General features: G+C 41.7%; 1 protein-coding gene across 1 annotated transcript; it reads right to left on the reverse strand.

Moving 5' to 3' along the window:
- Window positions 1-8265: 8265 nt before the first annotated feature.
- Window positions 8266-9330, reverse strand: LOC310955805 (membrane progestin receptor alpha-B-like; the record flags this gene model as incomplete). The annotated part of the gene is made up of 1 exon (XM_083925850.1): window positions 8266-9330. One exon carries the CDS (start codon window positions 9328-9330, stop codon window positions 8266-8268), a length of 1065 nt encoding a protein of 354 aa, XP_083781976.1.
- Window positions 9331-12407: the final 3077 nt, after the last annotated feature.

Below are 12407 nucleotides of genomic sequence, written 5' to 3' on the forward strand. Positions count from 1 at the left end.
TAGAGGGCGGGGTTGACCTCGTTGCTATGGATGACATCACGTTCATCCCTTCTCTGCCCTCAGTGATTGGCTGAGAGGGAATGAGTCCCTAAGAGTGAATTTATGATAGAAACACTTCAATGTGGAAGTGAATGAACTGCTGCAGGATGTGTGGTCTGGATAGAACATTTATCTTCTGGTTCTTCTGGAATCACCCCTCATTTTCAAGAGTTTCTCCTAAATCAGCACGTTAGGACCTACTCTTATCCTTGTGTAATTCTGGTGAAAAATTATCCCATGGTCTTTTTCGGCATACATCAAATAAGCCACTGAGACTTTTTTTTACGAGTATAAACTATTAACGGAGAAATTCCGGAGAGTCGCTAACAGCCAAACGTGGCTGACACTGATTAGCTTGGGGCAGTACAGTGAAGGCATTAAAACATCTTTTTTAACCACTAATACTGCTGAAAATAACAGCAATCTTCTGCAGTAGCATGAGAAGAGTCCCTACACAGAAAACAAAACACCAACAACGTAGTCAGTGAAGCCAGAGTTTATTAAAAGAGTGTTTTAAAGACTTACCAACTGGCCCCTGTACCAGCTCCTCTCATAGTAAAGCCCGTTCAAGTCAATTACCAAAGTCAATACAAAAGAAGGAGCTCATTGGTGATTTATTTAGGAATTGGTCGCCTCTTACAATTTATTCTGGGGACATGGAAGAAAGTGTCCAGTCCGGTGCGGTTGATGAGGGATGGGGAATCCTCCATAGCAGTCACACAGCGCGTTGAGGTATTCAATGATTCCAGGCCACAGCGAAACCTGTTTTTCAGTGTTGATGTGAGCTAGTGAGCTAAATGTAGAATATCACACAAGAAAACCAATCCACCACCATGTCATATGGGCTTCATTTTAAAAGTTCCATTGATTAGTAGCCAAGTGCACTTTATTGCAGTTGGGCTAAGAACAGTTTCTGCAGAGGCTGAAATATCTAGTCTAAGTCTAAAAGTAGCTCCTAGTAACTCTTAAATGGTCTTGTGAGTCCTACTTTTGGGGACCCCCCCCCCCCTTTTTTTTTTTGCGTTAAAAGCAGCTCCTGAATCTCTAAAAAAGTAAGAAGTCAGAGCCAATCACAAACAATCCTGTTATAGGGAAGGTTTTCGTTGCCCTCGTACTCTACCGGGGAATTGTTGGGTCTATGTAAATCATAAATTAGTCAGTGTGGTCTTTACCTAGTCTGTAAAGTGTCCTGAGATAACTTTTGTTATGATTTGGCAATATAAATGAAATTGAATTGAATTGAATTGAATTGAATCCTAAATGGTTACTGCAGGCAATCCACCTCATAAAAGCACCAGTAGCCTGTATCACTCTCTGTTCTCCCAGTCCTTTAGTAAAAGTTGCTCTCAGCAGCTTTGTGAATGGGTTTTAAGAGAACACTCTTAGCTAGGAATGTTTAGTGCTATTACAGAGTCCTCACAATGTTTTGGGACTACATGCCCTGATTTGTAGTCCCCAGTATGAGTCAGGCTTAAAAAACACTATCCTACATTTCCCACGATGCAACTTGAATGCATCTTTGGTCAGAACCTTTCTGTCTGGTAAATGAGCACATCTTTTCGAACTTCAGGCCACCTGTTTGGAGCGCAAAGCCAAGCAGACGTGACCCTGATGACACGTTACCAAGTCATCCTGATCTCTGAAACTAACAAAATATAAGAAACAAAAGATTTGCAGTTAGAAACATGACTGAACATCAGTGAAAAAATGTTAGATGAACAGGCTACGTAAAATAGAGTGTCTTCATCGGGCCTCAGTGAAAATCAATTAGAACACTTTAGCAAACATTAGCCTGTGTGGACTGTACTGGTTGGTGTTTATGAATAAAGTTAGCTTCAGTTGCTTATTGTATTATTTTAGCCTATCGCTAGTGCGACTGAACACACATCCACACACAAACCCTGAGCCGATCCCTGTTCTGGATGTACACGGACACGCCCATCGTTAGCAGGTTACCATAACGATGAATAGATGAGAGCAATGTTCTGACAGTGCTGAATCTTCTGACTGGACCTGGGATGATTGGAACAAGAAGATGGTGATGAGTTTGAAGATAACAGTGACACTCCCTTCGAGGACTTCACCACCATCACCACAACTTTGGCAACCTCCTCCTCCTGAGGTCTGAGAGGCCTGAGTGCAATTCATAATCTACTCTTACACACCTGGATACTTCTTCTTTTTTGTGCAATAACTGTATCCACCACTTAAGTGCAATAATTTAATATTACTGCTCATTTCTGTCATACACAGTCATACAGATTTGATCTCTTTTATACATTTCCTCTACATATAACTTATCTGATTTACCTTTCTGCACATTTCTTCAAAATTCTATATCTACCTCTTATATATTTGACTTAAGAGTTTATTGTTTACTGTTTATTGTTTTTTTAATACTTTCTGTATTTATTTAGCTAAGAGTTTGATGGTTATCTTTTGCTGTATTGTTTATACCTCCCTTGTGTTTTTGTAAACTTCTGGAAACTCAATTTCCTTGCAGGAATCATCCCAAAGGATCAATAAAGAGAAGTGTAAGTCGAAGTCTTCCACAGGAACCTTAACAGCATCAAGGAGCCCCCACCAACACCCTAACTCCCCCAGCAGTCAAGAGGATGGGGAGCACAGGCTCGACAGCGGGGATGTTTCTGTTGACCTGGAATTTAAGACTCATATTCAAACTGCAAATATAAACATAAAGTTATGATAAGCTACAGGTAACATAAAATCCTGTATGTCGATTGGATTTTTTTATCATCTACATATCATTAACATCTTATTAGCTCCTGTCTTTAATTATATAAATCATAAATATTCATGACTTGCTTTTTGTCAAAGTTGAACCAGCCAAACATGTCAAGCATCCCCCGAAGCTGCAGCCCCACAGCTGTCCACTGAGCCCTGGACTAACCGAAGCTGCTCCCAGACCCCAATCTGGCCGTCAACATTAGAAGAAGAAGAAAACGTCCGAACCTCACCTGTACAGATGAAGCTATGTGCCTGCAGCTTTGTAAAGCTACCATGTAGCTTCCAAGCCACCAAATACCATGCGCTGCTCATGACTAGTCAACTGATCTTGTGTAAAATCAGTGGAGTGTCTTTTAAGTGATGAAATATTGACTTCAGAGCTATGAGTGAACAATACAAAACACATGTAGACACACGCCACACAAAATGTAAAAAAGAACAAATGTGACAGGGCATGAAAGAAGAAATGATGTATGCTGCGTACAGAGTCAAATGCAAACGAGGGAAATGACAATTTACACGTTTTAAACCACAGGACAAGACACATTCTCTGTCCCCTCGTGACGCACAAGTTCTTTATCTGAGCAAACAATGTTCAGCTCTGAGGTACTTCCTACCCTGTGATAGAGACGAAGTGTGACGAAGGTTACTGCCTGTTCGTATGCTACTGAGAAATCCTATGATATGACTGGGACTAATGATAGGGCTTCACCCTTCTAAACGCTGATTATGTGTTCATGTTTTTGTATAAAATGAGAACTGCCTTTTAGCTCTGTGTCCGTCTCTCCAGCAGCCTGTGTTTGTGTGCGTTAGAGCGCAGTCCTTTTCTGCAGAAACGCTTTGAGAAATAAAATCAAGGAGCAAAGCCAAGACTCTTCTTTGTCTAATCTTTGTAGACGGATCTTTCCCATAACATGACTGAACAGTGAGGGCCACCTAAATTACAATAAGCATTTTGCGTTATACACTTTACAGTGTTGTACCTGCAAGATTTCACCTTTGGTTTAGAGCTCCACATTGAGGGCCGGAGAGCCTTATTTTAAGATGCTCATTTACTTTTGTTTTGAAGCCAAATCCTGTGATTTAAAGTGCCGACACAGTTCGGTCCTCCAACTGAGGTGTTTAAACCCACGAGTCTGAGCACTGCACCTGTCATCTGGTAAGAGGGACTTTTACAAAACTGTTTTTTCTTCAGAAAACAAAAGCAACAGCATTGGCTCGATGCAGGCTTTCGTGACTCGGTGCTTCCCCCGACCCTGACACATGACCTTTAGTATTTGCAGTCTTCATCATCAATAATGTAACCCAACATTTGAAACCTTTTGCACATTTAATATTCAAAAATAAGTCGTAATATGGCATTTTAACCACCTGGCATTACAGTAACATGTCTGTTAGCCAACAGTAGTGTTTCCTCTGTATTTGTTTACCAAAATGCAAAACTTGAAAATCAGGATCTCCAGACTGCAAATGGGTGAGACCTTATATGCAAAGGATTGCTAACAGAGAATTTCAAGAGGAAGCATTTTTGTAACACATCATTTACACACTAGATGGCACCAAACCTACATCAATATGCACACAAGCTGTGACGTTGGACACCTGTGAGAAGAATATATGTCATTAACCAGGGTTGGCCTTGTAGAACAGCAAGAAATAATCCAGAAGCATAACATTTTATTTGTTAATAATGATACAACAATTGAAAGCAGAAGCAATGTAAGTGTCACATATCATTTGCATTTTCTCAAACTAAAATAACATATTTTAGAATTTTATTTTATTACATAAACACCATAAAACAAACTAGAAGACAAACAAACAAACATCTCTGACATTTATTTTATCAAACATGTCTTCATATTTCTATGAGAACAGGTCCTGTTGAACTTTCAGAGGCGGATGATCACGGGTTTACCTGGCATCCCAATCGTCTGATGGCAAATCAATGAATATATGAACTAATTATGAAAGTATAGTGTTAACTGACTTGCATCGTTGATGTTGTTAAATTAATTGTGAGCAACAGGTATCGAGGATGCCCCCTGCATTTATTCATGCATTAAATCCTCATGAGTAACGCATTAGTTGAGTTGATTGTGTATTTGACAGGGGCAACGCACAATGATACAATTGTACCTGTTAGCTAACAGCTCATTTGCATCTGCAGTCCCCATTAGTTACCTACAGTATATGTTCTGTGCCTTAAAGTGACACCAATATTCTATTCATCTCATGCGCTCACGATCATTAGCTTGTGCTAACAAAACAATATCTTGTTTTCATAACGTGGATGTGTCATTATATGAAAATATGTCCAACAAGACCCATATTTTATGCCCACATCTTAATAACATAAGTGCACAAGATAAAAAATATCATCGGTCTGGATTTCAGGGATTCTGTAGATTTTCTGTCTGACAAACTGCATGAGAGCTCAATGACAATACTAACATGTGGATGCTCAACTGGTATTATGTTTACCATGTTAGCCTGAGAATGAATTAGCAATAACCGCAAATGGGAGCTGAGGTTGGGATGTCTTAGTGTTTGGTCACAAACCAAAATATTGGACAAATTAAAGTTCTGACTGCGTCTTTCTCTGCTGTGTTTGTCCTTTCATCCACACGTAACCGTAGTTGTTGCTCCTGAAACCAGAGTTTTGTAACCGGAGTCCAGGGTGAACTTTTGCAAAAAGTGTGGTTTCAGCGGTCACGTGTGGACAGGACAACAGCGGAAAACTGCAAATTCTTGTTGACACTGTTTGACGTCACACTGTGCGACGGTAAACAGTCAGTTGTATCCATGGAGTCGTGTGGAGCGCTCTAGACGTGACCAGCTGACTGAGCCAAAATACTGGTGCCATTTAGCAACTTAGCAGCACTTTGTGTGTGTCTCATACATCTACTCAACCACATCCAGCAACAGAGGCGTCAGCGTGATCTATTAAGATAAAAATTATTATTGTTATTTTTAATAAGTATTTTTCAGCCTTGTGATTGGTTAATATGGCCTTCCTGTAAGGAGTGCTATCCCCACCTTCTGCGTTGGTATGTGCATGATATTGTTTGAGGCGGATTTTGTGGTTTCATGTAGACGGAGATATTTTTTATTGCACCGGTGGTGTGGTTGGGAATTCGTGTTTTAACCCGGGGACATAGAAGTTTGGTTTAAAAAATACCCGTGTTCGTGTGGACTAGGCCTCAATCTGGTTTTGTCCAGTTCCGTACACTCTGGCTAACCACTCGACCATTAAGTAACTTGAAATGATCCAGACTGCCAAAATGACGACATACTGAAACAGACAAATCAGCTGTGTATCGTTGCTTAATGTCAAGTATTCTGTGCCCCATTAAGTCTAATGAGTAGTGATGAAATGTAATTTGGAATTTATCACAAGGGAAGCAGGCTGGCCCCTTCCTATTGTGAGTCAGACGGAAGGAATGTGGGAGAGGGTCCAACAGTGCCATAATTCAGCTGATTCAGGTTTTCAGGGGAGTAAGTGAGCCGTGCAGGACGGATCAGGACCGACACACAGTGAGACTGGAGCCGGACTGCAGAGCCATCCAGGAGGGTCAAATTATCTGAGTGGGGTGAACAATATCCTCTCTGAGATTCAGACCGGAGGAAGTAGAAAATCAATTCTGCTCATGAGAGAAAATAAACCAGGTCTTTCTGCTGATGTGTTTACCTCAAATACATGTGAATTCATCTCCACTTAGGGAAACAGGTATTATTTTGGCTAGATTCATCTGAGAGCAAGATCCCAACTCTAGGACTTTTCTCCTTTAGATGGTTTCTATAACTTGGTCAGGGAATAGAAAAGCCTTGGGTGTCAGTTGAGATGATATGATCAACAATAGAACAGTGCAACCATATGAAAGGTGCCCTTGTAAAAACTGAGTGTTACATAAGGAATTACTTACAAAAGATAACTAAGGCTACATTCACTTTACAAGCAAACGTGGCACGAATCCAAGTTTGTTTTTGCTCTTATGTGACACACATTCGATTTTTAGTAGTGGTGTGGACACAGAAATCCCATTTTTCTCCCAATCATATCTGGGCCACTTCCATATGTGGTTCAAATCCAATCACTGGCCATGTGAGCGCTGTGAGGACGCTCATATCGGAATCCATACTGAATACTTCACTGCACACATTTTGTCCTGCCTCGTCCCACCCCACTGTGCTGTGATTGGCTAGTAGGCAATGATTGAATGCTATGTGGAAAAACTTAGAGATGGAGATGGAAGCCCATTATCTGTTTTTCCCTCATTGGGAAATTCTGCATCTGGCCTACGTGGTACGTTTCACACTCACTTGTGAAGGCTTCTATTTTTCTAGCTTCTAAAGAGAAGCGTGCGCAAACGGATCATCACGATGACTTAACACATCACAGAGAATCAGCCAAAGGCCTACTTGTTTGAGCCAGCTTCAGACAGGTGGTGGTGGGGAGTTGGGAGCTCCTTGGGCGGATCCCCGACTTGCGGTATGTCAGGTGCTATTCCTGGAGCCCCACAGGTGGATAGACGGACAAGGAGCCCAGGCTGCCCGCCCATGGAGCTAACGTTAGCGATCAGCAACTAAGTTATAGTTTCAGCGCCCTGAACCCAGCATCAGTCAGACCCGGACTCAGATGAGGAATATTTGTCACTAAAATCAGTGACTAGCAGACATATCAGAATGCTAAGTGTAGTAAGCATCTTCTATTAGTTTCTGTTTGTTAGCTTGTTAGCTTCTGACTTGTCTGTGTCTGAGAGCTACGATGGCAGTGTGTTTTCTCTCTGTACTGACAGTCCGCTCTGAGCTGGATTTTCAGGTTTGCTGGTGTTGTGTCAAAGTCGTTCAGAATAGTGTTTCCGAAATTAGACAGTGATTGGTTTATGGATTAGTTATGTAGCAACAAAAGTTGCCCAGCATAACTTTAAATTTCAAATCGCAGAGAAGTGCACAGACATCTCCTCCTCCAGCAGAAGACTGTGAAAACACATCTCTAGTGACAAACTTTTCCCAGATACAAGTCACTATAGTGAGACATTTTAGAGGACAGAAGTGGAAGAAAACACTTTTTTCAGTGGAGGCCAAACCCTGATGACATCACAAGGGGTTATTTTTTCAGGCTTTGAGAACACTTCCTTCATAGCAACCAAGGATATCATGACTGTTTTCACAGGCTGAATAGTACTTCCCAAAACAGGTAAAGGGGGTGGAGGGATTACCGTTCACTGTAGCACTGAAACATTTTCAGGCTTGCATGTCCCTTAATTGGTCAGATGTAGCATGAATGGTACATGTAATTTACTCACTGAGTTTCTTATCTTGCAGCAACTAAATTACTAAAATTGACAAACGTAATATGTTTCATTCGTGGCACAATTCAAATGACATGAAAAAACTATCCCTTTAAATTTCAGAGGTGCTGATAGGTGGGTTTTTGTACCTTTGAACAGAGCCAGATTGATCTATGCCAATCTATCATTTGGACTTGGCTTTGAAGTCAAGCAGTTGTTTAGCTTTCGTCAGCATGATGGCAACAATAAACGTGCATGCAACCACAGTGAGCACGTACAGCCCCACAAAGAGATCAGCATCTCCGCTCCCATGCAGGCGTGAGTACAGCTCCCTACGGCCCTCGTAGTCGACATGGGAGGCATGGATCTGACACAGGGTGCAGCAAGACAGCAAGACATGGAACATTTGATGACTCTGTCCAACAAAATCGCACCGTCCAGGGAAGCAGCGCTCTATTAGAGGGAAGGTGAAGAAGACTGCGCTGCTGACGAAGAAAGCCACCTGGCCAAAGTGGTACATAATGGCTGTGTCTCTGCTGGCTGCAGACCAAGACATGAGTCTTAAAGCCACAGGACTGCTGTCCCATATAAAGGCGAGCGCCGAGGGCACCACCTGGCACACCTTACACACCCACGTCGGTAGGCTGTGGTTGCAGTACTTGCCGTAGCAGCATCCCAGACATGACAGGCAGCTGAGGACCGTTGCTGCGGGCATGAAGAGCCCGTGCACGTGTCTGTGCAAGCTCTCGTCCACAGCATAGTAAAAGTGAGCTATAGCGCTGCCGTACTGATACTGTGCTACCCCAACATAATCCAGAAAAAAGAAGATATAATGGCACAGCTCAGACTTGCCACCCAGTAGGTGAGCTGCTGCACTGAATGCTGAGTAGATCATGGAGGACAGGATCAGGACCAACAGGGGCCACGAATGAGGATCACTAACAAAGTCCACAGTCTCGGCCAGTTGCAGTAGTTTCACCAGAATAACTAAAAACGCCAGCAGGTGAGTCCAGACGTTGATCGTCTCATTGTGGCGCTGGAATAAAGACAGGAAGTAGTAGCGCCAGTTTTGGTTGAGCGGTCGGTAGCCGGTGCAGACGTAGCACTCTCTGAAGTAGTTGGGAACCTCGTTGTCTCTTACGGTGCCGGGCATGGAGGGTGCAGCCTCCGTCAGCATCCGAGGAACCTCCCTGATCTGCTGCAGGCTGATGAACACTCGCCCAATTCGCTCCATCACAATGGTCGCCATAACTGTGAGCGATGCACACTGGGTGGTTCCTGCAGAGGAGATTAGAAGGACTAGTCCACACCTGAGAACAGTAACCATTGTGTCAGAAGAGAAGATTTAAACCATGTTTTCTTAGGGCTATAGGATTCAAATATGAGGCCGTTGCTTTGAATGACTTCAGCACATCTGCACCCACAGGACATCACTCACACTGCTCTGGTTTGATCTTGGTCCATTCTGACTCAGTCTCTTCCACAGTTCACTAATTGGAGTGGGTTTCTTAGACATTACTTTGTCACTAAGGATTTTCCAGAGATTCTCTATGACAATTGCGGTTTGATTGGAAAATGAAATCTTCTCTTCTGACACAATAGTGACTGTTCTCTAATTTTGCTCACCATTAAGTTTTTTTTTTTTTTAAGTGCCTTGGTTATTTTAAAAAAAACATGCTAGTACAGCAGTGGTATAGCCACAGTGGATATTTCACTTTAAAGGAAGGATTTGGTCTCAAACCCAGACTTTTCCAGCTAGAACAAGATCATACAGTAGATCATGGAGCTTATTAAGAGAAAACTACTTGTTGAAATTGCCAAGGCGATGTTCTGATCCGATTTATGTTTTGGAGTTATCCCAAAATTAAAACCCTTTGGTATATATATACATATACACACACATTAATACCATAAAGAATGAATTCCCCATTTAGCCTAACAATCATCACAACTTCAAATGCTGCTCTCCAATCTGAGTAATCCACTCATCAACTAGGGGAATAATACATTTTCCATATATAGGGAATAACTTTACACCCCACCACCAAAAATGTCTGAATCCAGCACTAATGAGACAGAGGAGAAGTGAAATGAGAGATTAAAATGATGTAAGGAATAGCTATATATATATATATATATACATATATATATTAAACTAAAAGGTTTTAATTTTGGGATATCTCCAAAACACAAATCGGATCAGAATATCGCCTTGGCAATTTCAACAAGTAGTTTTCTCTTAATAAGCTCCATGATCTACTGAACTTGTTCTAGCTGGACAAGTCTGTGTTTGAGACCAAATCCTACCTTTAAAGTGGCGAAGGATCTAATTTTATTACCTTCAGCACTAAAACTCCCTTTTAATGCCAGGGTCATACAGAAAAGACTGATCTCCCACCTGTAACTTATAGTTAAGACAAGGAGACAAAATGATGAAGATACGGATTTAAGTTGAACATCCTACTGATATTTTTCAGATATAAAAAGGGGGGACTTGTATGTAGCTGAGGAGTTAAGAAATGCATTGGTTGTAAGGGACAGCAGAGAGCTTTCAATGGGGAACCAGGAAGGGCACAGTCTGTGGGAAGGAACCAACGGGCCAAGTGTCTCAAAGTGAATGCATAATAGTATCACAAAAGATTTGGCAAGTCAAAGCACTGCTTGATCCACAGGCCTCAAGTTTCAAGTTTCAATCAAGGCCTCGAGTTTCAAGTTAATGTTTATCTAGGCTTTAAGCCATTTCAGAAGAATAAATTGTAGATTCAATCAAATTCTTTCAAATGTTTCAGTGGTATATTAGATAGTTCAGATGAGTGACAGAAAACATCTTAAGCCCATTTGCCTTATACAAAGACTGGGACTATTGGGCTTATCACACTGCACTTATCCCTAGGCCAAAGGGGCTGCGGCTGCAAACACCACAGACATGATGTACTTGTGTTTATACTATCAGCTCCAAACAAGCGCAGTAGATCCTAATGCTACCACTTGCAGTGGTGGCTATTAAATCCACCCAGAGCTAAAAGTTGCCAGTGTGAAATGGGGTTAAAAAAAATGGAATTCGAGAATGTTAAAGTTAGGTTAGTTTAGCTTTACTTCAGTGGACTCGCACTGCACTTTTGTTTTTACCGGAACAAACCTGTCAACAAAACCAAACACTGTAACGCCACGTCGTCGATACGGCCGAGTACGTATGTATGCTTACGTATAGTAACCTAGCAACGTGCTTGTTAGCTAGAAAGATGAAATAATGGCCGTAATTATGTGGTCTCTAGGTTAACTGGTTTTGCTTTGGTGCTCCTATCAAATAAATATGTCAGAAGAACGCGACCACGGTGAGCAGCAGACGAGATAGCACAGAAGGAGAAGACGGACGAGAGCGCGAGGCGATGATGTGTTGGCCTTGACTGTGTAACTGGCATTTTTTTCTAAATTTAGCGCCACTAGGTGGTGCCTCTGTTGTTTAGAGTACAGTGCTGGACATGAAGAAGAGCACACACACCTCTGCTCTCCACCAGGAGTAACGGCTCTCTTTACTTTCTTTCTTTTTGTAATGTGCTGTTGTAGGAACCTGGCCTCTGTTCTTGTATGTAAACTTATGAGAGATAGTGCCGTGAAGAAGCTTGGTATGGTTTATGTTTATTAGAAGAAAAGTGCCACATATTGCCTGCTGAGCTCTTCAGCTAACCGGAGCTACTGCTACCATCGACGGTCATAACCTTCGCCCACACCAGACCACAGCTGTTTCTTGGTTCACTTCATATATTTGGTACGATTTGCCTTCACACCTCAAATGAACCACCCTGGGATTCACTTGCAAGCGAACTGAGACCCATGTTTTCGGGCGGACCAGAGTTCGCTTGTTTGGTCCAGTTGAGCCTTCACACCACCCAGAATCAACCAGACTATCTGTGTAAATGAACCATGATTTATTTGAAGTGGACCAAAGAGGTCAGGTGTGAAAGTGACCTTAGGTACATAGTAAGTAGAAGTGCAGTGTGAATTGTATATATTAACCAACGATTAATCAGAATCAGAATCATAAATACTTTAATAATCCCAGGGGGGAATGATTTAAATTGGATTATTTAACAATGTGAAAAGGGGCTTCATTTATCAATGCTCATCCTGACCACACTGAAAGATTATGGATGCATATATTTAATTAACTGTTATTACTTTTCAATTATTTTAGATGTCAGTGAAGTATTTGTTGCTACAGATGTTTTCCAATGAAACCAGCAAAATATTTTTTTGGGATCTTTAGTTTTCAGATGAGATTTATAAAAAAACAACAACCTTCTGAGAAATGGAGTCCTCGTTGCC

This window comes from Echiichthys vipera (assembly GCF_963691815.1).
Source record: "Echiichthys vipera genome assembly, chromosome: 13".
In the NCBI taxonomy this organism is placed as follows: Eukaryota; Metazoa; Chordata; class Actinopteri; order Perciformes; family Trachinidae; genus Echiichthys; species Echiichthys vipera.